The sequence below is a fragment of the Uloborus diversus genome, chromosome 2, assembly GCF_026930045.1.
Source record: "Uloborus diversus isolate 005 chromosome 2, Udiv.v.3.1, whole genome shotgun sequence".
Lineage (NCBI taxonomy): Eukaryota > Metazoa > Arthropoda > Arachnida > Araneae > Uloboridae > Uloborus > Uloborus diversus.
This window is the reverse complement of record NC_072732.1, coordinates 13,397,685-13,425,600: the sequence shown is the minus strand read 5'-3', so window position 1 is coordinate 13,425,600 and position 27,916 is coordinate 13,397,685. Positions and strand designations below refer to the sequence as shown.

Here is a 27,916-nt window from a genome sequence, read left to right as displayed (position 1 = left end):
AGGAAATTTTGCTGGAGCCATAAGAGTGTTTGAGAAAATTCATATGTTGCAGTAAATAATTTATTGCTCTTAATAAATTTATTCTTGTGCATTGATCCTTTATTTGTTGGTACATGTGTATTTAAATAGATAGTAATATGGTACCCGTCCAGCGTTCACGTTCCAGGTAGACCTGTCAATATATTATACAATGCAGTATATTATACAAAACCAGTAATTTTTTTAATTACTGGTTTTGAAATTAAAATTCACAAAACAATTGACAATTGTTAATCGTAGTAAACTACAAGTAACAATTAATTATTTGTTAACTGCAGCAAACTGCAATTAACAATTAATTAATTGTTAACTGTAGTAAACTACAAGTAACAATTAATTATCTGTTAACTGCAGCAAACTGCAATTAACTATTAATTAATTGTTAACTGTAGTAAACTACAATTAACAATTATTCAATTGTTAATTGTAATTTTTCACAATTACAATTGATCAATTGTTAGTTGTTGTGGTTACGTTTACCGATAATTCAATTGTTAATCTTTAATTGTCCATACATTTAAAATTGCCCAACTCTGCTATGCTACTGCTATTTTTCTTCAATGTTTAACAAGTATGTAACTCATACTCTATTCAGAGGTTTTCTTGAAAAATACATTTTAAAAATATGTAATGAATGTTTATTGTTTTTCTCTTCCTTCAGTGTAATAGTGAGACTGCTGTGATGATGAAAGTATTTTAGGCATTATATGTTTAAAATTAATTTATAAAGACAGGAAAACCAGAGAACTAAACCGAAAGGAAAGGTATGTTTGTGCTAAGAAATGCTGTTTGCAAGGAATATTTCTTCGAAGCATAAATGAAAAAGATTTCCTTCAAACACTTCCTGTTTTTTAAATTTTAAAATCATTTTTTTTGAAACATAAATAAGAATTAAATAATGAAAAAAAAAATTAATTTGAATTTTGACCTCTTGAATTCAAATTATGTTTTTCGCAATCACGAGTGTGTGTGTATGTAGGCGTGTGTGTTTATGTGTGTGTGGAGGGGTATGTGTGTTTGTGTACAGTGGGGTATGTGTATGTGTGTGTAGGCATGTGTGTTTGTGTCTGTGTGCAGGTATGAGTGTGTGGGTAGTTGTGTGTATGAGTGTTTGTATGTGTGTGGAGGGATGTGTATGTGTGTGTAGGCATATGTGTTTGTGTCTGTGTGCAGGCATGAGTGTGTGGGTAGTTGTGTGTATGTGTGTGTATGTATGCGTGTGTGTAGGTGTATGTGTGTGTAGGTGTATGTGCGTGTGTGCGTGTGCGTGTGTAGTTGTGTATGTATGCGCGTGTGTGTAGGACATGGATGCAACCTAGAGACGGCTTTCGCTATAGGAGAAGCATCCTGAGGAGCCGGTCGACGCTGATTGTGCGGAGGTTGGCGGTGGGAAAATAAAATGATAGGAACGCCAATGTGTGTGTATGTGTAGGTGTCTGTATGTATGCGTGTGTGTATGTATGTGTTTGAGTGTGTGTATGTATGTGTTTGAGTGTGTGTATGTATGGTGTTTGAGTGTGTGTATGTGTTTGTGTATGTGTGTGTATGTGTTTTTTTGTGTGTGTGTGTACGTGCGTGTATGTATGCGTGTAAGTGTAGGATATTGACGCAACCTGGAGACAGTTTTCGCTAGAGGAGCAGCATCGTGAGGCGGCCGGTCGACGGTGATGCTGCAGAGGGTGCTGGTGGGAAAATAAAATGATAGGACATCAAAACAGTCAAATGAAAGCAATAAGCAATCGTGATTGCTCAAAAACTCTATGCGAAAATGAAAACGACTGTGTTTGAAGGAAATATTGTCAAGTCCAGCAGGTTTTGTTATCTCCTCATATTCTTTAAAACTCAGAAAATGTAATTTTTTCTTTCAATTTTTGAGTTAACGTTTCACGGACTCACTACACCAGAAATGTGTGAATGAGTACAATAAAAGTGTTCGCAATTGGACAAAAGTTATCCATGACAACTATTCAAATTACTTAAACTTTAAAGTTGATAATTTTTTGGACCCATGTATTTATACCTGTATATGAAACGGTACCAAGATTTGAAAAAAAAGAATTTAACTCTGGAAAAAAAAAGAAAAACTACAAAATGTAGTTTATTTTTAAAAAAATTCAAAACTTTCCAATCATATTCCTTGTCAAACGTGTAGAATATACTGATAAAACGCTTTGAAAAGCTAGCGTAGTTATATTTTTCTTCATTTATTACATTTTTTCGTGCTAGGAATGGAGTGCTATTTTTCTTTTATCATTACACTAGTATTATCTTTAGTATTGTGCTTTGAAATAGACATCGTAGTTCCTTCCCCCCGCCCAAATTTAATAATAACTAATCAGATATTTGCAAAATGCTAAGACTAACATAAGTTTTTTCTTTTTTATTAGAGTTCGCTTTTTTTTTTTTGTTAGTACTTTTACTGCAATATTATGCATTTAAATTTTCCCTGAACTTTTGCGGAATTACATTTTAAAAGAATTCAGTTCATTTACTGTATTTATTAATTGTTTAAAGATGAATTTATAATGCTGAATTTGTTCAATATGTAAGGCTAAAAGCATGATATAAAAAGTGAAAACTAACTGGCTTAGCTTTGCTAATTACCTAGGCTTTCTAGGAAACAGTAAATAAATAATTAAAAAAATAATCAAATAAATAAAAGCTTTAAAAAAGACTTTAAAAATGTCAGTCATAAAGCGGATATAAAGCTTCTATTACATTTCCTTGAATTCGAAGATGAAAACAAAAAGTGATGAATTGAAGCCTTTTTAACGATACATGATTTACAGTAGTTGATTTAACCAACATCTGTTTTATGGATAATTAAGAAAAATGATAAATGAATCTTCCCAACATTTAACGTTAAAGGTCGGCAAGCGCATTCAATTCCCCAGCTTCAATTAAGCAACATCGTTAACGTTTTATTCAAACGAGGTGGTAATTTTTCATCAACGAGCGGTCGCAAAGTTCGCCGTTTAAAATAATGGATGAATATGATTAGCGGTTCTTTCAAATGCAACATTAACTATTGATTATAGTAAACATAAATGTGTCTATTGGTAATACCGGAGATCAATATCATGGTTTTGATGCTCGAATGATTTCGGGTGGTTCGTTTTTCAAACATTCATAACTAGCTGCATTGCCCGTCTTCGATCGGTCTACCTTGAAAATAAAAATTGTGTCAAGTGACGTATATTCAGCAATCATGTAAAATTTCCCTTAAAAACAATGACGACAAATATTAAAATACTTTTAAGAAATTCAATCGAGAAAGATGGATTCAAAAAGCGTAGCCATGGAAACACAAAATAAAATAAGTTTAAGAATTGAAAATGAGGAAGAAAATGGTTAACAATTTGAACGGATATGAGACTTCTTAAACTTGATTTAAAAAGGCTTGTAACTTTTTTTCCTTTCGACATTAAAACTTTTTTTTTCGACCATAGGTCGAGTTAGATCTGGAGTAAAAAAGGTCGCATTTTCCAATGGCGTCAAAAAAGAAAGTTGTGGGACAATTCCTTCACTTTTTATTGATTTACTAGCTGCGTGCCCGGCGTTGCACGGGCTACGTAAAAAACGAAAGAGATGTCCAATTAATGTTTTTGCATTACTCTGACATCAGTTTCTAAAGCGCTAAGAAGTAAATAAATACGCGTAATGCAAGGTTTGCAAAACACCAGTAGAGCATATTTTTGGCAAAAATCTCTTTAAAGTTAATCATAGTTATCAATAATGCAAGTTATGCGTATTTTCAATTAGCACAAAAGAAAAAAATACATACATTATCAATTATAATCTGTGCTCACTTTAAACTGAATTAAATCTGATAGACTATATCTGAAACATTTGTATGTACAATTACGATCAGCTTTTTACATAAAATGACACATACTTTTTGGTTGCTTACGTGAAACTAAAGCACCAAGACTTAATAAATACCAATTGCATTAATTTAATACCAAGTCATCAGATTCGAATTAAGCTTTAGTTAAAATCCTTAAAAACAATATTTTTGTTCAACTCTGTTTCACTTAAAGAAATTCAAACAATCTTAATTTAACATGTTCTTTTAACGATACAAACTATATTTCAAAAATAGAAACAGGAAGGAAAAATAGAGTTATTACGATTCGAAAACTCACCCATGTGACGGGAAAAAGTCCAACAAAATAAACATAATTTGTCGCACATCCTAAATGTACCAAAATATGAGGTCGGTGAATGATAAACTTACACTACGATCAATAAACATAGCTGAAGAAACAACTTTCATATGCAAAAAATATGTAAGTTGTTTCTTTATAATAATGTAATTCATATGTAAAAAATAAAAATAGGACAGACGATAAAATAAAAGCTATGTCCGAATAGGGCAACCAATTTTAAACTAATTTAAAATGAAATTCTAGATGGAAACGTTGTTTTAAGATTTGGACAGCAGCCAAAAAATCTCTTTTAAAACAATTATTAGAATTTTACTTGCTCGCGCATATGCAAAATGGCAACAGGAAAGAAATAAAAATTCCTGAATAACGTTATGTTAATTAACGTTTTAATTAATATCTCTGCTAATTAAAGTCGCACAATTACGAGATTGGTCCTATTGTTTTCTTTGGAAAAATTCGAATTGATCGGTATGTCGTTTGACTCCCGATTCGCAGTGGTTCTAGAGAAGATAGATCTTCAGACAGACAGACAGACAGACGCGAACAGATTTTAATATTATAGTGGATTTAATGAAGAAAGTAGTGCCTAAATTTCAGCTAAGCCTGAAAAAATTCGAGCTAAAAATGCAAATAACGCCAGCCGTAATAAAGTTGGAGCATTGAAACAAATTGCGTAGAACGCGGAAAATTCTACCCTTTCTAACCTTATGTAATATTAATATGTGCAAGTAATTTGTCACCCCCATATTTGAGAATTTATGTGAAAATTGGACGTAAATAGGAATAAAAAAAGAACTATTCATCGAATTTTATTCGAACTGGTCTGCAAACCTTCTCAGGACTTAAAGGAACAAACTGTGAAAATTTTAACGCAATCGGCCGAGTAGTTCTCGAGTTTTACGAGTTCAAACAAACAGACGCGTTTTAGGGACTTCATTTTATACTATGTAGAGATGAACTATTTGTTATCTGTAAAGTAGTCCCCAAAATGACTGCAGAAAATATATATTGAAAGCTGATTTCGTTAAATAAAAGTTTCAATTAAGGTCTGTCGAAAATAATCTCTGAATTTTTAAAAACGTATTTAGTCCCCTCTTCGCTTTCTCAAAAAGTGTCATACTTCACTTTACCCATTCTATCTCTTTGTTACACTTTAAGGGTCTTACATTACACTTAAGTCAATACCTTAAATACTTTCAAAATTTCGATTTTTTGATTTGAATAAATTTTGAAACTATTTTAATACCTTTTTAATGATACTTCTAATATGAGCACGATCAAGAAGTTTGTAAGTTTAAGTAAGCTTTAAAAAAATGTAAACTTATTTTGATAAGGTATGATTTTCCCCTTTAAATTGCAATATCTCGAAATGGTATTTTTAAAACTAAATGTTTCTTTTTCTCAGAATCTAAATTGTGTTACGCTTTGAAATTTTAACCACCTATTCCATACATCTAAATTCACATACTAAATTAAGTATTTTCTCATAATAATTTTTTTTTTATAGAGCTGATTTCGTGTTGCAAAATGGAATTTTTTGAAAACATACAGCGTCTTATACACTGTAAAAAATTTCCGAAATGTTACTGGTTTTTTCCGTGGAACGTCTCGGGATTTCACACGTTTTCACCTATTTCCCCGTAAAAACAAGTATCTTCACAAAAAAGTTTCCTGAATCGACTTTTCACTGTTGTGGAAAATATTTTTAGCAACCAGTTTAAAGATTGAATGAGCGTGTTTATTAAGTGTATCGGCCTAAGGTTGCTTACGGCCTGACCAGATTGACTAAGCTCCCAATGAGAGCGAAAATGTCAATGTATAGCTACAGCTTTGCAAGGCAGGAATTGCAGGAAAGAGACATGCTTGGTTCCTTCTTGCATAGCTTTGGTCGTGGTCGCTCTGATTTTTATGGAGCCTTCTTAATAAATTAGGAAGGTTCTAATCAATTACACTAAACCTACTCAATTTTTCTAGAGGGTTCCAGAGACATGACTGGCTGTAACAGGGCAGATTTCGCACTTCTTCATAAAGTTTCGAGGTTAATTTCCGGAAGGTTACTGACTTTTAGCGGAAAGCGTTCCTGGTTTTTCCAAGACATGTTACTGGAAGAAATTGGGCACATCAGCTGCCCATTATTTTCCAGGAACGTTTCTGAATCACTTTTACAGTGTACACATTAGAATTTTTTTCAAAAAAACTAAACTTTCTTTCTGTAAAATGTTACTTCAGTATAGAGAAAAGAGTCTACTTAAGGTACAGAAAAAATTTCATAATTGTATCTTGAACAGGTTTTCAGAAAAAGGTACATGAACCTGTACAAATTAACATTGACGGTATAGGGGGTACTGACTCCGTTTAACTCTTCATTTACGATGCTCCTTTATTTACATAAACACATTGTTGCTAAAGAAATGCTTTCACTTCAACCAAAATGTATGATGTCACACTTCTGGTTTCTCTCTCCTTCCCCCTTACTACAAACTCACAATTTTACGAGCCCCCTCCTCCCTCAAAGTGTGACATCATTTGTGGACGATCCCTTATTTATTAATTTGTAATATCCTTTTTATAATGATTAATATAAAAGTGAAAGAAGTTATCTGCCTTCTCTTACGTGTTTTCCGGCATTACATTTTTAGGTAGGCAGCAGGGTTGCATAGTGGTGATGCGTTGGCCTCCCACCCTCGTATAGGAGTGACAGAATTGTGACACCTTACTGGAGCTTTGTGGTGACATGATTCACGTGACATCGCTGCAGCAATTAGTTTGTGACCGGTCACTTTGGGACATTATGAAGATGTCCCTACAACGTCACATTGAGAAGTCACCGCGGACTGACTTCTGCCTTCTCTTACGCGTTTTACGTCATTACATTGTTAGCTGGCCAGCGGGATAACATAGTGGTGAAGCTCTTGGCCTCTCGCTCTCGTATGAAAGTGATAGAATTGTGACACCTTACTGGAGCTTTGTGGTGACATGATTCACGTGACATCGCAGCAGCAATTAGTTTGTGACCGGTCACTTTGAGACAGTATGAAGATGTACCTGCAATGTCACATTGAGAAGAAGTTACCACGGACTGACTTCTACCTTCTCTTACGCTTGTTACGTCATTACTTTGTTAGCTGGCCAACAGGATGACATAGTGGTAAAGCTCTCGTATAAAAGTGACAAAATTACGACTTCTCACATTAGCAATGCGTTGACATGATTCATGTGACTTCACGTCAGCAATTAATTTGTGACCGGTCACTTGTGACTATCAAGATGTTTCTGCAACGCCACATTGTGAAGTAACCACTGACTGACATTCATAAGTTGCTGCAACCTGTTGTTGACTTTACGGGGTCTTTTCGTGACTGTCACGTGACGGAGACCCTTATGTGGCCGTCAATAAGGTTTCACAATAAAAGGGCTCCATTTTAGTCACAGTGCTATTGCTCATAAACCTTGTTTTTTAGAATGGAAAACCACAATTAATTAAAGTTACAGATATTTTTAAAGACTTACTGTGGACTTTAAGGTGCACGACCTTGCTGAGTCCAGCCCCGATGCCGTTGCTGGCCTGGCAGAGGTAGTGCCCTTCGTCTGCGTCCCCCACCTCCTGCAGGGCCAGCGAGCCGTTGTCGAACACCTGACGACGATAGCTGGACAGCACGTCACGGAAATCTGTCGCCTGTGGTCCTGAGGAAACAAGAGATGCAGAGTTGAATTGAGCTTTTAAAATGAATATGTTTTTGGTATTAGAAGTTAACTTTGCTTGCTTCATGCGAATTGCTGTATGAGAATTGTTCAAAAACCATGCGTCTGTCGGATTTGAGGGATTCTATAACACCCTGAACTGCGATTTTGAAACTTCAAGGCTAATGTTGGAATTTATAGCTTTCATTTTGCCTTCATTGCCATCTAGTTTAAGATTTCGGTTGCTGTCAATTACAGTGAATTCCGGAAAATTTCACAAAACCACAGAAAAACGAAGAGAATGATTTTTTTTTTCTAAAATATTTTCTCATTTCATTTCATTTTCAGTTAAAGTAGCTAATTTACAAACAATATTTTGCAGCAAAATACTTCCTTAAGTGTTATTTGGTTTTGCAGGAAAAGAGCTGAAAAATAATATGTTTTATAAGAATATATAAGTCACAATGCTCAAGCTACGCAACTACTGAGCTCTTCTTCTGAAACTCAGGGAATGAAATTAAATTTCGTAAACATATTTGTAACCAGTAGTCTTTTTCCTTCTTATTTTATGCACCCGTTAAGTTAGTTTGTTCTGCCTCATTTTTATCTTCAAACTCTTCTGAATATGCGTGACAACGTATCTCCTTTAACCCAACGTAATCTATGTTGCCCATTCATAGGTAGCAGTGAGGCTCGAAGAAGTACTAAACTCAAATCTCCACTTAAGCATTTCGTAGTACGAATTTCATTGTGTGAAATTACTTTTGCGTGAATTAATTGTACCGTAGCTTATTTGCATCTGTACATTCCTTATAAATGTACAATGAACAGGAGAATTTCGAAAGCACTTTCAGCAGCATGTCATTGCGGTGATACATAATCATCAAAGAATTCTTTATGAAATCGCGTATTAAAGTAGCAAAGTCGGATTTTGTCCGACAGTTGCACATGACTTCTTGCACAATTATTCTCTCAACGTCAGTTAACATGTAATTAATAAATTTCATTCAAAGATCTAAGAAGTTTCAAACATTACTTATGAAAGTAAGGAATAAGTAGCAATTTTCATAGTAGTACTGTGTATTACTTTAAAATATCTCATATACAATACCTGTTGCTTTCTTCCAATATATTCTTGGACTGGGGTATCCTTCAGCAACACAATCCATAGTCACTCGCTGTCCGACGATGGCAAAACTATTGCTCGGTTCAACAACCCACTTCGGAGGAACTAAAACAGAAGAAACCTTATTTAGAGTGTTAAAACGGCAACCGCTATTTGTTTTAATTATATTAAAATGCGGAGAAAATATCTGTCGTTAATTTAGTCGTGCTCCCCGTTTAGGCCTGTTTCGAGATTTTGCTTCTTTAGAACTCGTTGGCGGAAAATGCGATACTTTTTTAATATTACTTTGGTGTTGCTGAGAGTAAAGGTATTACGAGCATTAAATGGTCCTAACCGTAAAAAAATCTGGAATAGCACTAGTAAACATTTTCAGCTATGGTTTTTGGGAAAAGAGCTTGATTTAGGCGTCCAAGCAACAGAGGACATTTCAAAAAGATGTTTACCTTTACGAGGTAAATGAGCACAGTACAGTAGTAACACTATGGTACATAACACTATGGTACACAATCCTGAACGTAAAACATGTAGACATGCACAGATATGCTTCGGAATTACAGGAAACTCTTTTGCTACTGTAAAAAAATTTGATCTTAATGGATGCCGGAAATTAAACTGCATACGGAGATATTTTGGGCTTGTAAGAAATCCCCGAGGCGAATGTAAAATGATCCGCGATAGAAATATACACATTAATATGTATAGTTATCATCCTCTATAAACTCTGTTTTGCGACTAAGTTGTCAGAAAGCAATGAGAAATGCCGCGAAATGAAAAAAAAAGTAGTTTTCTTATTCTTCAGAAACAAAAATAAAAGCTATAAATTAGTAGAGTTTCAAACGCTTATGGACTTACACAAGCATGATCCCTTAAAGTTTACTTTTTCAAACACCGTTTCAAACGTACAATATTTCAAAAAAGCTCAGAATTACCATTAATAATAATCTCTACAGTCCTGTTGACGGTTGCAGCTGAATTGGAAGCAAAACAGGTGTAGTTTCCTGAGTGGTGGGATGCGGCCTTCCTGAACATCAAAAGGGAAGAATCGTCGAAGTTCTGCACGGAAAGATCCTTCTCAAGCGGGATCGGTAGGCCGTTCTTCCTCCAGCTTATCTGTACCGGTGGATCTCCCTGTACCACGCTGCACATGACCTTGGACTTCTGCCCTTCCTCGGCGAAGGTCTTTAGTGGCATTGGCACTGAGTCGATCTTAGGTGCCACTAAAAAAAAAAACATTCGCTCATCAGGGATTTGGCAATTACATCGAAGAGTTTGTAAAGAATATAAGGCGTTAGGGTACATATCATAAATTACAGCGGTTTTTGACGTGAATTGCATGCACATTACAAGCAACCGTTGATAAAAAAAAGGGGTTGATGTGTGCATCACATGACTTCCTTTTACTCCAATTTAATGTCATTTTCTCATTATTGGAAGTTTTAATATGATTCAATAGTTTACTCTCTAAATATCACCAACAGTGGCCAAATTAAAACCAGATATCAAAAAAAAAAAAAAAATCGCCAAATTTTTCGCCAAGTTGGCGAAAAAAATTAGCGACCAAAAGACTGGCGATATATTGCCAAGTGTCCGCCAAATTATAACACCACTTGAGTTTACTTTGAAATTAACAATGATTCCCCCCAAAAAGGAGCAAACGACCCCCTTTGGAGCATTCGAATGCAGCCAAAAGGGGAGGTGCACAACTAGACCCCACTGGGAGTCTAAGTACCAAATTTCAACTTTCTAGGACATTCCGTTGTTGAGTTATGCGACATACATACACACATACATACGTACATACAGACGTCACGTGAAAACTCGTTGTAATCAACTCGGGGATCGTCAAAATGGATATTTCGGGTGTCTGTACGTTCTTAGGCATATATCCACGTGTGGTCGGGTTGAAAAATAAACTCAACACTCATTCGGGGGTGAGCAAAATGGAAATTGAGGCCGATTTTTGAGTGAATTCTTTTTTGCGAATACAATACTTCCTTTTTTGTAAAAGGAAGTAAAAAAAGACTTATACATTTGGGAGTGTAATCTATTAACTTGCAAGAAATAAGTATTAAATGAAATGTAATGAGGAAAATAGTTTTGTGACCAATTGTGTTTTTTGTTTTTAACACGCACAACAGACTAACTTATAACCTTTCAAATTTCAAAAACCTAATAACATTCGCTGTGGTTGCAATTATCCCTGCTAAGAGCGCCTTTTACAATCCATGTGTAAAATAAATACAAGTATAGCAAATTTTCAGTCGGAACAATGCCATTGGAATTTTGAAGTTAGTGACAAAATAAAAAAATAGATTTAAATGTAGAAAATTTTAAACGATGAAGTTAGTGGAAATGTGAATTTATTTTGGCTTTCAAAAATAACGGGCAAGTGATAGAAAAGGAAAATGAGCTGCCATTGTTTATATTTAATAGAAAAGTTGTTTGCGAAGCATTATGTATCAATAAATAAGCTTCTTAATTCGTTGTCCCAACATTTATCCAAAATCATATCGTTGCTCAGAATAACAGTACACTGTTAAAAATTCAGGAAGATTTTCTAGTAATTGTTACTATAAAACGGCGGACTAACGCATAGCTGATTTTGAAGGTAGTTTATACCGGAGAAATAAGCGATCCCAGCGCCAATTGGTTGCTGCGGCCTACCGAGGATACCGTAAAATTTTACGGTAACATTTGATTTTTACGGTAATAGTTACTGGCAACATGGATACCAGTAACAATTACCGTAAATTTTCCGGAAAATTTTTAACAGTGTAGGATATCTTACTGTTGCTCTGAGGCAACGATATTCAAGATAATGTCTTAAATACCATCATTGTAAAGTGCTATGCTTAGGTGCATGAATAACAGAATGGGCAACGAGTTCGGTACAACATTTTTGTTTAATTACTTCGTAAGCGATTTTTTTTCTAGAGTCGTGCATTTGAGTGAAAAGATGTATTTATATAAAACAAAGAACTAAATTTGTATTTGACATTGACCTTCGCAACTGTCAGCCAAGTTTTTGATAAGGAAGGCGAACGACGATGTTTCTCTTAGGGAAATATGGTAGTATAAAGTTTTATTGATAGAAAGAATTTACAGCACAATGAAAGGAAAGTACAAACGAACGAGCGGATGTGTGCATCACGTGACTTCCTTTTACTCCAGTTTAATGTAATTTTCTCATAATTGGCAGTTTTAATGTTTTTCAATAGTTCACTCTCTAAATATCACCAACGTGGCCAAATTGAAACCACATTAAAAAAAAAAAACTAAAAAAAAAAAAAATCCGCCAAATTTGTCGCCAAGTTGGCGGCAAAACTTGGCTACCAAAAGACTGGCGATATCACGCCAAGTGTCCGCCAAATTATAATACCACTTGAGTTTACATCGAAATTAACAATGATTTCCCCCCATAAAGGGGCAAAAGACCCCCTTTGGAGCATTCGAATGCAACCAAAAAGGAAGGTGCACAACTAGACCCCACTAGGAGTCTAAGTACCAAATTTCAACTTTCTAGGACATTCTGTTCTTGAGTTATGCGACATACATACACACATACGCACATATATACGTACATACAGACGTCACGAGAAAACTCGTAGTAATTAACTCGGGGATAGTCAAAATGGATATTTCGTGTGTCTGTGCGTTCCTGGGCATATATCCATGTGTGGTCGGGTCGAAAAAAAAACTCAACATTCATTCGGGGGTGAGTAAAATGGAAATGAAGGCCGATTTTTGAGTGAAAATTTTTTTGCGAACACAATACTTCCTTTTTTTGTAAAAGAAAGTAAAACCCGAACCACGAAAGTGAAACCCGCAGCTTCAAGGGCAATCTCCCTAACCACTCAGTTGATATTTAGTTATTCATCTTTTTTGAAGTTAGCTGAGAAAGTACCTAAGACATTTATGTGCAGAGTCCCTTCTGCTCTCTTCTTGTCTGGACTGAAGACACGGCACTTGTAGGCTCCCTCGTCCGCTCTCCGTTGTATATCCTGGATTTCCAATCTTCCCATGGAAACCAACTTTTGACGGTGATTTATGGGTAGAGTGGCGCCATCTGAGAAAATTTGAACTTATCGTCAGCATTGAAGGAAAAAAGAAAAAACCTTAGTATTAATAAAGATTTCACATTAGATGTAAGAAACTTTTTGTATGACATGAATATGTTGTTTTATTTCTCACTCTGCACTAAAGCACAAATGACAAAATTTTGAAGCGCACATTTTGCTGTGGTATTCTTTTGCAGATACCACAACAAAAAACCTCTGGAGCAAAGTTTGCTCAACTAATGTTTCTAGTTTGTTGTACATTACAGATTTTTTTTATTAAAAAATCGAAAAACTTAAAAAAAATTTTAAACAAAGCCCATGTTTTGTCTTTTTACGAAGAAAAAAATGTTGTGACCGGAAAATTATAAAATATTCTTGGAATTCTAACTAAATAGGGAAATTAGATACAGCGAAAATGGCACAACAAAGAAAATTCTTTATGCAAAAATTTATCATTGATTTGTAGAGAATAAGGGTAAAAAGAACGAATAATTTAACTGTCGTTACTTTTTTAGAAGTTTATGTAAAAAACATTTCAGTACAGCAACAGTATATTTAGAGGAATAATCCACTGACCTTTTAACCACGTGACGGAATCGATAGGGTAGCCTGAGAATGGACATTTGAGCACAAAAGTTTGTCCGGCCACCACACTCACGTTGACCATTGGTCTCACGAAAGGTGGTCCGTACACGTCCAGCCTCGCCGTGTGACGTACTGCAGCTATCGCATTTGCTGCGGAGCACGTGTATTCCCCTCCATCTTCGAGATGAACGTCCGTGATATTTACGTAACTCATGACGTGGCCATCGGATGTGACGTAATCCCCCACACGGAAGCGTAAGGCATCAGGAATGTTAACTTCGTCCAAGAGCCAGGTTACCTATTTTTGACATCATATTTTGTTAGTACAAGAAACGTTGGTGGCACAAGAACCACACCATTAGAATCGTTTCAAGCAAAAATTTTAAGATCTAGCTGAAAAGGAGGGGGGAGGGGGGGGAGAAAAAGGTGCTAGACACAGTTGCAAAAAGACATAAGGAAGTTGCAGTATTTTCGAGGAACTTTAAACCACGGGGGTTAAGAGTTACAGTACCTCAAAAATGATGAAACAATCAAAGAAAATTTTATTGCTTATTTCAAAATTAAAACTATTCTGAACACAGGGGAAAAGTTTCATTGCTTTAGTTCAAATATTAAAAAAGTTATGAGTGGTTTTAGGCCATGCTCGCTTTGTGTTCTTATGCAAAAGAAAAACTTTAAATTGCTTTTTCTCGATGATGATATTTTTGTGTTTTCATGTCATTAGAATCCCTAAGGATTTTTTTCTATTAAAGATACAGATTTGAAGTAATACTTTTTGCAATTGGGATAACATATTTGACAAAACTGTGCATTGGACAAGCATTTTATAAATTACTCAAATGTTTAGAGCATGTTAAACCTTTAAAAACCAAATTTAAAAAAAAAAAAAACTTTGATTTTTTACATAATTAATCACAGAAAATTTTCTAATAAACTCATAAGCAAATGGATGCACAGATTTTTAGAAATGATTATAGTGATAGTTTAGTAAAACATTTTTGAATTAGTACAAAAATAAAAAAGCCTTAGGGATTTAAAAATTTGAAATTTCCCTCATTTTTTTGTATTTTTAAAAAAGTAGGAAATATTTTTAAATTTTGAAAATGAATTATTGATTACGAAACAAGTATGCATGTTATGGTTTCAAAAAAATATAAAATTTACTTAAATTTAAAAAAATTGCTTGAAAGGTACTGTGACCCCTTAAATTTGTACTGATTTTTATTTTTTTTTGTGTGTTTGACTTTTAATAAAGTCAACTGGTTCAGCGCTGAAATCATGCAGGCATAGTAATGAAATTCGTTTTCTATTTTTTATTTTAGTAAAAAAAAGTTGTCAATACTGCACATAGCTCATTGATTTATCAAATAATTCTGAAGTGACTGTTTAAGAGCTGCTTTCGCAGTTGTTGAACTTGCTATTCTTACCTTGTAACATTCTATACAGAGTCATGAATGATCGAAATCTTGTGATTTTATGAAGTACTAGTGGTACCCGCACGGCTTCGCCCGTAATAGCAAATTAAAAGGTCTTTTGGTTCGCCTGTATATTTACAAATGATGTGTAGTGAATTTTCTCGCCAATTGGCTTGTGCCCACGTTACGGTTCCACGTTATGATGATTTCGTATCTCGCCAATTGGCTTGTGCCCATGTTACGGTTCCACGTTATGATAATTTCGTAATTTATTCGTCCATCTTATGATATTTTTTTTTCTTAAAATTGGAATAGAAAAAGAACAAAATCGAATTTTCGAAAAATCGCTTCGAGGTGCACACCCCCATGCTACAAACTAACTTTGTGCCAAATTTCATGAAAATCGGCCGAACGGTCTAGGCGCTATGCGCGTCACAGACATCATACAGACATCCAGACATCCTCCGGACAGAGAGACTTTCAGCTTTATTATTAGTAAAGAAAACAAACGGAGTTTTTTTAACATTCAGAAACATTATTTTGTAGTTCAAAATTGCACTGATTCTATTAATCTTTACTAATAATAAAGCTGAAAGTCTCTCTGTCCGGAGGAAGTCTGGATGTCTGTGACGCGCATATAGAGCCTAGACCGTTCGGCCGATTTTCATGAAATTTGGCACAAAGTTAGTTTGTAGCATGGGGGTTTGCACCTCGAAGCGATTTTCCGAAAATTCGATGTGGTTCTTTTTCTATTCCAATTTTAAGAACAAAACTATCATAAGATGGACGAGTAAATTACGAAATAATCATTACGTGGAACCGTAACATGGGCGCAAGCCGACTGGCGAGATACGAAATTATCATAACGTGGAACCGTTACATGGGTACAAGCCAATTGGCGAGAAAATTCACCATACATTATTTGTAAATATACAGGCGAACCAAAAGACCTTTTGATTTTTTCTATTACGGGCAAAGTCGTGCGAATACTATTGGTATTGTCATAAATCGCACTGCTAGCGAGCGACCGGTTGGTTGAATGGCTAAAGCGCTGGACTGTGGATCCAAAGATTACGAGTTCTGACTCAGGTCCGACTTTCGGTTCATACTCTGCTTTCTTTCTTTAAGTTTATACTAGAAATATGTATCCTTAATTTGCATTGTTCTCGAATGTTCTTCAGTTTCTGCATAAAAATCCTCTCTCGAGCTGAGAGTGCGCAGTTGCGATATTGTATCTGATAGCTCGCTTATTGTCTTTATCTTTTTCTTCTTTACTGATAATAAAGCTGAAAGTCTCTCTGTCAATATCTCTGTGACACGCATATAGCGCCTAGACCGTTCTGCCGATTTTCATGAAATTTGGCACAGAATTAGTTTGTAGCACGGGGGGTGTGCACCTCGAAGCGATTTTTCGAAAAATCGATGAGGTTCTTTTTCTATTCCAATTTTAAGATTAAAAGTATCATAAGATGGACGAGTAAATTACAAAATTATCATGACGTGGAACGGGAGAGCGGAATGAACATAGCCAATTGGCGAAAAATTCGTCATCCATTATTTGCAACAGGCGAACCGAATGACCTTTTAATTTTTGACTACGGGCAAAGCCGTGCGGGTACCACTAGTTTGGAATAAAACTGCTTTCACCTCTACAGTTTAGTGTGTACTTAATCTACGTGACAAACTAATTTCTTTTACATCACAAGTCGAACTTGGCTCAACAGGGGTGATTGCGACTCCATGAAAAAATACCTGAACTTTTTTTTTCCAAGAAGAAAAAGTGTTTTGATGGGCATACATATATATACATATTACGTGTATGTACACATTATATTATGTATATAAATAATTTATATACATAATTATTTGTTGGGGCTAAAACTCGAAGCTTTAATTGGACTTAATACGTCCATGTGCATGGTGGGAGTTAAATTCTTTTAATTTTTCTCATTTCTTGAAATTTTTCAAAGATTCTTCTTATCTAGCCTTTATTCCATCCCCCAACCCAGCTGTTCTTCGATAACTACCATAGAGTTTACAAAATATGACCGTAGCTTACGCTTTATACCAAACAAAACTTCTTCAATTTGGACTTTTGGTGTTTCATTAAACATCGCCCTAAGTTTTACAAAAGTGGGTTTTTCTGAAAATATAGAAGTTCCGGTATTTTCGAAGATGAAGATAACGGAAATCCAGTTGAAAATACCGGAAATCCGGTAAAATACCGGAACGCAATCACCCCTGGGCAAAACTACCCCAAAAGGCAGGAACACTTTGTACAAGGCTAATCATTCCTTTTAAATGGATTTCAATGCTATGTTTTCTAATTTTTCGATAACCACACAATACTTCACAAGCTTCCCTTCGTTTTATGATGACCAATACAATAAAACATTCAAAACATGGATGGGTTACATGAAATACACCGCCAGCTCAGTCATTTCCAGCCGAAGACCGCAGTTTCGTGCTTATTAGCACTCATCAGCCCGGCATAGGAAAGTGACTGAGCTGGAGGTGGAAAACCTCTTAAGGAAGCCAAGAGTGCGAAACAAACTGGTAGCTAATATAGAATTAGCAGACCAGACGAGTAACCGAAGCAATGGTTGCTGATGAGTGCTAATAAGCACGAAACTGCAGTCCTCGGCTGGAAATGACTGAGCTGGCGGTGTATTTCACGTAATTTTGCTTTAGCCCTGGCTGATGGGCGGTAATATACTGAATATACCTTGCCTCGCGTTCAATCTTCGAGTTGAACCGAACCATTGTTTCGGTCACTCATCTGGTCTGTGCAAATTCTATATTAGCTACCAGTTTGTTTGGCACTCTTGGCTTCCTTAAGAGGTTTTCCACCTCCAGCTCAGTCACTTTCCTATCCCAGGCTGATGAGTGCTAATAAGCACGAAACTGCAGTCCTCGGCTTGAAATGACTGAGCTGGCGGTGTATTTCACGTAATTTTGCTTTAGCCCTGGCTGATGGGAGCAATTTACTGAATATATGGATGGGTTAGTTTAAAATCGAGGATCAAAGTTACTCTTAATGACTGTACGAGAATGAAGGAAAAAAGGAAAATTACTTTCTATAGCTTTTGAATACAGTTTACATCATGGTTTTGAGCATTACACATTCTTAATGCTCTTAGTTGAGCTGTTTTATCTTTACTAATAATAAAGCTGAAAATCTCTCTGTCCGTAGGATGTCTGGATGTCTGGATCTCTGTGACGCGCATAGCGTCTAGACCGTACGGCCGATTTTCATTAAATTTGGCACAAATTTAGTTTGTAGCATGGGGGTGTGCACCTCGAAGTGATTTTTCGAAAATTCGATGTGGTTCTTTTTCTATTCCAATTTTTAAAAAAAATATCATAAGATGGACGAGTAAATTACGAAATTGTCATTACGTGGAACCGTAACATGGGCACAAGCCAATTGGCGCGATACGAAATTATCATAACGTGGAACCGTAAGATGGGTACAAGCCAATTGGGGAGAAAATTCACCATTTATTATTTGTAAATATACAGGCGAACCAAAAGACCTTTTGATTTTTCTATTACGGGCAAAGCCGTGCGGGTACCACTAGTTACTAATAATAAAGCTGAAAATATCTCTGTCCGGAGGATGTCTGGATCTCTGTGACGCGCATAGCGTCTAGATCGTACAGCCGATTTTCATTAAATTTGGCACAAAGTTAGTTTGTAGCACGGGGGTGTGCACCTCGAAGTGATTTTTCAAAAATTCGATGTAGTTCTTTTTCTATTCCAATTTTAAAAACAAAAATATCAAAAGATGGACGAGTAAATTACTAAATTATCATTACGTGGAACCGTAACATGGGCACAAGCCAATTGGCGAGAAAATTCACCATACATTATTTGTAAATATACAGCCGAACCAAAAGACCTTTTAATTTTTCTATTGCGGGCAACGCCGTGCGGGTACCACTAGTAAAATATAAAGCACGTTTAAAACCTCGCCTTCAGAGGTTCAAAAAGAATTTTACTCACTTGAGGCAGAGGGTTCCCCGAAGCTGTACAACGCAGAGAGACAGAAGATCCCGGGCGAACAGCATCTCCCAGGAAAGTGCCCAGAAGGGTAGGGGCCACATCTAAGAAAAGAAAGTGTTGCTCGTTTTCAGGTCCGTTAGATCTTTGAAATCTTAAAAGTATTTTTTAAAAAAATGCTTAAAAGTTATGCATTAAAAAATTCTCTGCAGACAAAGTACATCAAAAAAATAAATAAATAAATAAATAAATAAATAAATAAAATAAAATAAATAAATAAAATAAATAAATAAATAAATAAATAAATAAATAAATAAATAAAATAAAATAAATAAATAAAATAAATAAGTAAATAAATTTAATAAATAAAAATTAATTTGATTTTTGTCATCTCGAATTCAAGTTATGTTTTTCGCAATCACGAGTGTGTGTATGTAGGCGTGTGTGTTTGTGTGTGGGGGTATGTGTGTTGTGTGTAGGGGTATGTGTATGTGTGTGTAGGGGTATGTGTATGTGTGTGTAGGCATGTGTGTTTGTGTCTGTGTGCAGGCATAAGTGTGTGGGTAGTTGAGTGTATGAATGTGCGTGGGGGGGGGGGGGTATGTGTATGTAGGCATATGTGTTTGTGTATGTGTGCAGGTGAATGTTTGGGTAGTTGTGTGTATGTGCGTGTCTATGTGTAGGTGTCCGTATGTATGCGTGTGTGTATGTGTGTGCCGGTGTATGTGTATGTATGTGTTTGTGTGTATATGTGTGTGCAGGTGTATGTGTATGTATGTGTTTGTGTGTATATGTGTGTGCGAGCGTGTAGTTGTGTATGTACGCGAGTGTGTGTAGGACATAGATGCAACCAGGAGACGGCTTTCGCTATAGGAGCAGCATCGTGAGGAGCCGGTCGACGGTGATGGTGCGGACGGTGGCGGTGGGAAAATAAAATCAAAAGACATCAAAACAGTAAAGTAAGAACAATAAGCAATCGTGATTGCTCAGTAAAAAAAAATGGTTTACTATGTTCCATTAAGCTTTTAAACTTGTGATGAAATACAATAGCTGTATACAGGGATGTGCACAGGATGGGATGGGGAAAAGGGACACCTGTTGGTCCGAGCCCGAGCCTGATGGGGACCTAATATTTTCAAAACTAGAGGTGGAATATAGGGGTAAACAATATGGAGGGGAGCCCGGAAAATTCATTTGTGACGGGCCTCAAAATTTCTGTGCACATCCTTGGCTGTATAAACTAACAGATATGTGATATCTTTCACATAAAAGTTTATTAGTTTATAGCACAACTTTGGGGAAGGGGGAGCCCGATTAATGTCCTAAAATTTTCCATGTCTCACATCGTCCACTATTACTTTGTTACAGTCACTTCCAAATTAATATAAAAAACTACACTTATTCCTTATATATATATATATATATATATATATATATATATATATATATATATATATATATATATATATATATATATATATATATATATATATATATATATATATATATATAGGGTTAAAATTTCAACTATCAAAATATCAGAAAACAGGCAATTGCTTCGTTTAAATGTTGAAGCAATTTTCAACCGTTATACCTTGACTGGCGATTTTCTAATCTGTTAATATTTTTAAAAAGTCTAAGTTGTATGATTTCCATGCTTAGTTAGCAACTTCGAATTCTATAGTCAGTAAACAAGGTGAATCCTAATTCATTTGTTTCCGATTGTTAATTTAAATTATTGAATGTTTACTCTTACATTTGTATCATTGATAAAATAAAAAAAACACTCAACAAAAATTTCTTGAAATTGCCGACAAATTAAGTTTTAGAATCATTATTTCATTTTATTCTTGTTCTGTCCTCGTAAATTTTCTTTAAGATCTGAATGCTTTTTTATAATACAGTCGGACCTCGATATAAGGTCACCCCTCGGGACTTCACGAAACTGACCTTATAAGCGGTGTGACCTTGTAACCGATTCATATATATTTTATAACATTTATGTAAGGGATAAACATGTATTTACATTAATTCTTTTTACAAATTAAAACATTCAAAAATATCAGTAATTAATTTATAATAGTTGAATAGATTTGAACCAATTAAAATCTTTGGAATCAATAGGAAATTTTTAAATGATTTTTCAGAATTTCATGTAGAGTAAAGCTGCTAACAAATAAACCCAAGCAGAGAACGAATGTGCGACTTACGTAACTTAAAATTATCATTAATACTGGACTAATAGGTTTTTCTTTTTATTAGAGCACAGTGGTTACTAATTGTTTTCTGAAAATTTTCTTCGGCTTCTCATGACTAGTAAAAAAGTACGATATGTCGATATGTACACGCTAAGTAACCTTGACTAGAACGACTGACATTTTCTGTATACCTAGAAAGAGTGAAGGGGCCAGTGTGGCCCCTACCCATTTTTGGAGTGAATTCTTTTAAAAATTCTTCCTGAGGGAGTCCACATGCCTGATACACCTTCTTTCATGACTAAATAAAAACTTGGTACTTAATTATTTTTAGTTTTTCTCTCTATACTGGGCAAAAGGTTGAATTAGTTTTCCTTTCTAAGAGCTATGGCCACCGTCAGGATGGTAAGCAGTCGGTACTGTTTATAGCATTTGGATATCCAATCGGCTGCATAAAGAGGAAGTTACAGGTTAAACTAGAGTGAATGGCATTTTTTTATGCTACAACAATTAGGGGAAAGGAAAAAAATAAATTTTTTAATTGTCAAAATGCTTAGGGGCCACTGTGGTCCCTCCCGTCTTTCTAGGTATAAGGATCAATATTAACAGTACTATGAGGCGAATGATTAAATGATTAAAAAAGCATTCAAATAGTGTCATATAATGAAAAGTCAGAAAATTCCATTAAGTTCCGTTAGATATTATCCGAGTTATTAAACAACAAACTACGCGAGGGACCACACAGGCCCCTCCGTCTTTCTAGTGTTAATGCTTCATATTTTAGTGTCACTGTCGTATTACTCAGTTTCTACTGCATTCAGTGCACTACATGCAACGTTAATAGGGATACGACTTGTCACTTTTTAATTGTCGTATATCGCGGAAAATTCTCGGAAGTGAATCTGTTTAGCACTGAAATCATTTAAAGAAATCAGACAGAAGTGACCTTATAAGCGATTAATCTAGTATGACTTGACCATATATCCGATAAAACATAACATAGAATTCCTATACACTGTAAAAACGATTCAGAAACGTTCCTGGTAAGTAATGGGCAGCTGATGTGCCCAATTTCTGCCAGTAACATATCTTGCAAAGTCCAGGAACGCTTTCCGCTAAAATTCAGTAACCTTCCTGACATTATCCTGGAATCTTCCTGAACAATTCAGAAATCGTCCCGTTAATAGCCAGACGCGTCTTTGGAAAATTAGAGTAAACTTAGGAAAGTATAATATAACAGCTTGGCTTCTTCCCGATTTATCAAGGAAGTCCCAAGAGCATTATTGCAAACATGGCCAAAGCTAAACCAGAATTGCAAATGAGTACCGGTAATTTTACTTACCTGCAATTCTTGCAAAGCTACGTAGTCCATACTTATTTGCTCCCTTTGGGAACTTATTAATATTTAAACTGGGAGATAGAAATATTTTTCACAACAGTGAAATGTCTGCATTCGTGCAACTAATTAAGGATTAGTAATTAAGGAAACTTTTTGACAATGATACTTGATTTTTCCAGGAAGTGGATAAAAACCATTAAATTCCCGAAACGTAACACGGAAATACCCAGTAACGTTTCGGAATTTTTTTACAGTGTACAGTGAGACGGGATTTTAGAAAAGTGACCTTATATGTGCGGTGACCTTATAAGCGAGTGACCTTATATCGAGGGCTGACTGTATTTACTTGTCACTTCCGTAACGCGAAGAAAAAAATTCTTCATAAATTTATTCATGTACAAACCATTACTGTTTTATAGTACACAAAAAAACGGTAAATAAAAAAAAAATAGTTGGCAGAAACTTTTTAAATCATCTACAAAATTCATTAGTGTTCGAAATATTTGCACTATTTTTGTGAGAATAATCTATGTTTGTTCCATTCAACTGGGTTTACCTCCAAGTCTGAGCTCCGCAGTGCCCTGTGCTGATTCCTGGTCGTTGTAGGCAAAGCACTGGTACATCCCTCTGTCCTCCCTCTGTACGGCGGGAATATGGAGCACGTCTCTGGCCAGTAGAAGCGCTCGTCCTCCCCCGTGGAAGTCCTCGATCGGCTGCCGATCCTTCATCCACGTGACGGACCGGACCGGATGACCGGACACAGTGCAGTTGAAGGTGGCCGACCGTCCCACGTCTGCTGTCTGTTGGCTGGGGGAGATGTGGACAGATAGGGGTGCTAAATCAAACAGGTAGTCGATTTGAGTTCTTTTGGAAGTACCATGCAGATGAACATTTCATATTTGATCCAAAAATTTGTTTTGTATTGATCCACATAAAAACCATAGTGTTACAAATTCTGTAAATAGTAATTATTGTAGTAACGTAACCTGTAAATAGTTTCCCGTAATGAATATGCAACCCCTTTTCATTCGGCTGAAGTATACGACCCTCTATTTCCTTTTCTTTTCATTGATAAAATTTGATAACGGTCTACGCATTTCGAGAAGCAGTAAGAATGTTGTGGAAACTTTTTCGACGTTTATAAAAGCGTCCCGCGTGATAAAAAGTTTAGTTTCGATTGAGATTTCGAACTGAGAGCGTATTTGCTCTGTTTATTGCGAGGCATTTCGCTGTGTTATTTTTCGTATTTGGAAGTAAATACGTGTGTAAACGTTGAGTTTACGGTGTTGTGTGATAATTGCTTAATTGCTGATGAATAATTTAGCAGTTGTTGACGATCTTTCCTGTACATAGTGTAAATAAATTTCCTGTATTTTTTATCATGAATTGTGTCGTCCTTTAAAGAAAGTTTGAAGCCGCACCGGATCCGTTACAATTGGCGCCCAACGTGGGGTTACTTCAGGACTTACTTGGAGTAAGTGTGACTTTGGACATTTTTTTCAGAAAAACTTTTTGAATTTGGACTTTACTTTTATGGTGATTACTCGCGCAATGGATGAACAATTAAAACAACTTCTTGACGCAATCAACTCTGTGAAGGGTGATATGGCGGCTAATCAAGAACAATTAAAAAATGATATGGCGGCTAATCAAGAACAATTAAAAAATGATTTGGCGGCTAATCAAGAACAATTAAAAAATGATATGGCGGCTAATCAAGAACAATTAAAAAGTGATCTGACTGCAAGTATGTTGGCAAATCAAGACCAGTTAAAAAGCGATTTAACAGTGCTGAAAAAGGACTTAACGTCTAACCAAGAAGAAATTAAAAACGACCTTATTTCGGTAAAGACTGATGGAAAATAAATTTAATGACATAGAGCATCGAGTTGATGCTATTGAAGAAAAATTTGATACCGTTGAAAGCCGATTCAATGCTGTAGAAAATAAATTTGAAGAAGAAGATAGAAGATTTCATCTACTTAAAGAAGATATCTTTAAGGACGCGGAAAGGAGATTGGCGACCGCGGAAAGCAGCTCTGTACAGTTTGGCGCTCCCACATCGGTTGCTCGACCGTCCATTAAACTTGCTACATTTGATGGGAAAACTTCGTGGCGGGTTTACAAATCTCAATTCATGATAGTGGCGGAAGCAAATGGATGGGACTCTGCTACCAAGGCCTGTCATCTTGCAGCATCCCTGAGAGGTGACGCAGCGGACATTCTCCAGACCCTTCCGGACAGCCAGTGCCTGGATTTCGCCGCCCTCACATCTGCGTTGGAGCTTCGCTTCGGCGAGAAGTGCCAGAAAGATTTCAGCCGACTCCAGTTGAAGTCCCGTTTCTAGAAAACCGGGGAAACCCTGCAAGAGCTAGCGGCGGACGTCGAGAGACTGTCTCATCTTGCTTTTTGCGACTGTCCTGCGTATGTTCGAGACAACCTGGCACTCAACTACTACATCGACGGGGTTCGAGATCCGGAAATCCAGAAAGCTCTACTGATGGCGGATATCAAAGACCTGAATTCTGCTGTTGTGTATGCGATGAAGTTGGAGGCTGCCGAGCAAGCAACCCGTGTGGATCGCCATCCCATCCGGACTCTGGAAGCTGATGCGTCTGATTCCAGGTCGTCCCATCTCGCTGAACTTGAGAGACAACTCGGTGACTTGGCAAGACATCTGAACAGCATAACAGCCCAAAAGAAACAAGAGCAGAAGTGCTGGAAATGCGGTAGTGAAGGGCACCTTCGAAGGAGTTGTCCGGCTCGCCAAGCTACGCGAGGGAAAGAAATCACCTCCACAAGAGCTCGGCAGATTTCCTCTACTAGTAGTGGCAGTGATGGACTTTTCATTTACGCACATGCAAATGGGAATCCTTGCAAACCGATTGTCGACACTGGAGCCAATGTGACAATCGTTAGGACAGATGTGGCTCGTGAATTTGGATTGAAACTGTTGTGGACATCGCCACGCGTAAGTCTCCAGACTGTGACAGGTGACAAAATTGAGACTGAGGGTAAAGTGGACTTGGAAATAGTGTTTGGGAATGCCACCTACCATCATACGGCATTCGTTGCTGATATCACGGACCCCTTCATTCTCGGATTGGACTTTTTAAAGAAATACGACTTCAACCTCGACTTCAAGACTAATGAGCTGCACTCGATGAGAGAAGACATAGCCATCTTCAACGCTGAAAATGATGTAAAATCCGCTCATCAAATAATAGCCCAAACAGATTTATCGATTCCCTCAAGGTCAGAATCATTAATACCTGGCTCCCTTGAAGAAAGCAATAGTTTTCGATTCGGATTCATTGAATACGCTAACCTAAGCAATAACCTAAAAGGAGTGCTGGTTGCATCTACGCTTGTGGACCTTTCTAAGGATGTAATCCCTGTGAGAGTCGCCAACGTGAGTGAAAGGCCAAGGAATATACGGAAAGGTGAAGTGTTAGCAACTTGTACTCCAGTAAAGTGCATCCTTAGAAGAATCAATTCCCCCGAGACTGTGTCTTCTGAGTCCTTGACATCGAAGTTAATTGGGAGTGCACCCTTATCGAAAGATCAAAGAACTGCTGCGGAACAATTGGTGGATGACTTCAAGCATCTGTTTTCATCTACATCGGAGGATGTTGGTCGTACGAATTTAACGCAGCATAAGATTTACACTGGAGAACACCCCCCTATTAAACAGCATCCAAGACGACTACCGTTCGCCAAGAAGGAAGAGGTTGAGACCCTCCTGAAAGAGATGCAGGAGAATGATGTCATCGAACCCTCGTCCAGTCCTTGGGCCTCTCCCATCGTCTTGGTCCGAAAGAAAGATGGCTCCACCAGATTTTGTGTCGATTATCGACGGCTGAATGAAATCACCAAGAAAGACAGTTACCCTCTTCCACGGATAGACGACACCTTGGACACTCTTTCCGGACACAAGTGGTTTTCGACCCTGGACTTGAAGAGCGGCTACTGGCAGGATGAGATACACCCTGATGACCGAGAGAAGACAGCGTTTACAACTGGACAAGGCTTATGGTAGTTTAAAGTGATGCCCTTCGGCCTCTGCAATGCACCAGCTACGTTCGAGCGTCTTATGGAGACAGTGTTAAGAGGACTTTCCTACTAATCCTGTCTGGTCTACTTAGACGATATCATCATCGTGGGACGCAGCTTCGATGCACATCTGGCTGATCTTAGGAAAGTGCTGCAAAAGCTTAAGGAAGCCAATCTGAAGTTAAGCCCGTCCAAATGTAATTTGTTCCGCCGGGAAGTGAACTATCTTGGTCACATCATCTCTTCTGAGGGTTTACAAACCGATCCAGAAAAGGTATCCGCGGTCAAGAGTTGGAGTCGTCCCGAAAACATCCATCAGCTGCGAAGTTTCCTGGGACTCTGCACGTACTACAGGATGTTTGTGAAGGGTTTTTCCAACATTGCACGACCTTTGCATAGGCTGACGGAGAGCAAGCAAAAGTTTGAATGGTCCAAAGAATGCGAAGATGCATTTCTACGACTGAAGGAGGCTTTAACATCAACGCCTATTCTCTCATATCCTCAGCCTGGAAAATCCTTCATCCTAGACACTGATGCGAGCCACGAGGGCATCGGAGCTGTTTTATCCCAAGAAATTGACGACAATGAACACGTCATCGCTTACTGGAGCAAATGCTTATCAAAGTCGGAGCGAAATTACTGCGTCACCAGAAAGGAGTTACTGGCCATAGTGAAAACTGTAGAACACTTCCATCGTTACCTCTACGGCCGAAAATTCCTGCTTCGGACAGATCATGCCTCATTAACTTGGCTTTTGAACTTCAAAAATCCGGAAGGCCAGATAGCCAGGTGGATACAGCGGCTCCAGGAATATGACATGGAGATCAAGCACCGAAAAGGGTTGTCTCACGGTAATGCAGACGCTTTATCAAGGAGACCCTGTCCTGAGAACTGCAATTATTGTTCCCGAATCGAGAAACAGTATGGAATGACTACTAGCGCTACTGCCTATCAGGTGACAGTGACTCCAACATCATCAGAACCTGATCCATGGAGTGACGACCAAGTTCGAAAAGATCAACTTGAAGACCCCGACATAAAACCAATTTTGGAGTTCATGGAGAGTGACAGTCGGCGACCTAGCTGGCAGGACGTTTCCATCTTCAGTCCTGCAACAAAAAGATACTGGGCTTTATGGAACTCGCTCCATTTACGGAACGGCGTGCTACACCGAAAATGGGAATCTGACGACGGCAAAACATCTAGGTGGCAGTTACTACTTCCCCGATCAAGGATTCCAGATGTTTTGAAAGA

The 27,916-nt window shown here is 37.0% G+C and overlaps 1 protein-coding gene across 1 annotated transcript in view; it reads right to left on the bottom strand.

Annotated features, from left to right (window-relative positions):
* Nucleotides 1-27,916, bottom strand: part of LOC129217817 (cell adhesion molecule Dscam2-like) — a 234,892-nt gene that overhangs the window by 75,646 nt on the left and 131,330 nt on the right. Inside the window, exons 7-13 of the mRNA XM_054852155.1 lie at nt 23,166-23,444; nt 19,079-19,179; nt 13,650-13,956; nt 12,920-13,081; nt 9,945-10,232; nt 9,001-9,120; nt 7,719-7,892 (exon numbers count right to left, since the gene is read on the bottom strand). Of these exons, the coding sequence (XP_054708130.1) occupies nt 7,719-7,892; nt 9,001-9,120; nt 9,945-10,232; nt 12,920-13,081; nt 13,650-13,956; nt 19,079-19,179; nt 23,166-23,444 (1,431 nt within the window). The remainder of the gene's footprint in view (nt 1-7,718; nt 7,893-9,000; nt 9,121-9,944; nt 10,233-12,919; nt 13,082-13,649; nt 13,957-19,078; nt 19,180-23,165; nt 23,445-27,916) is intronic.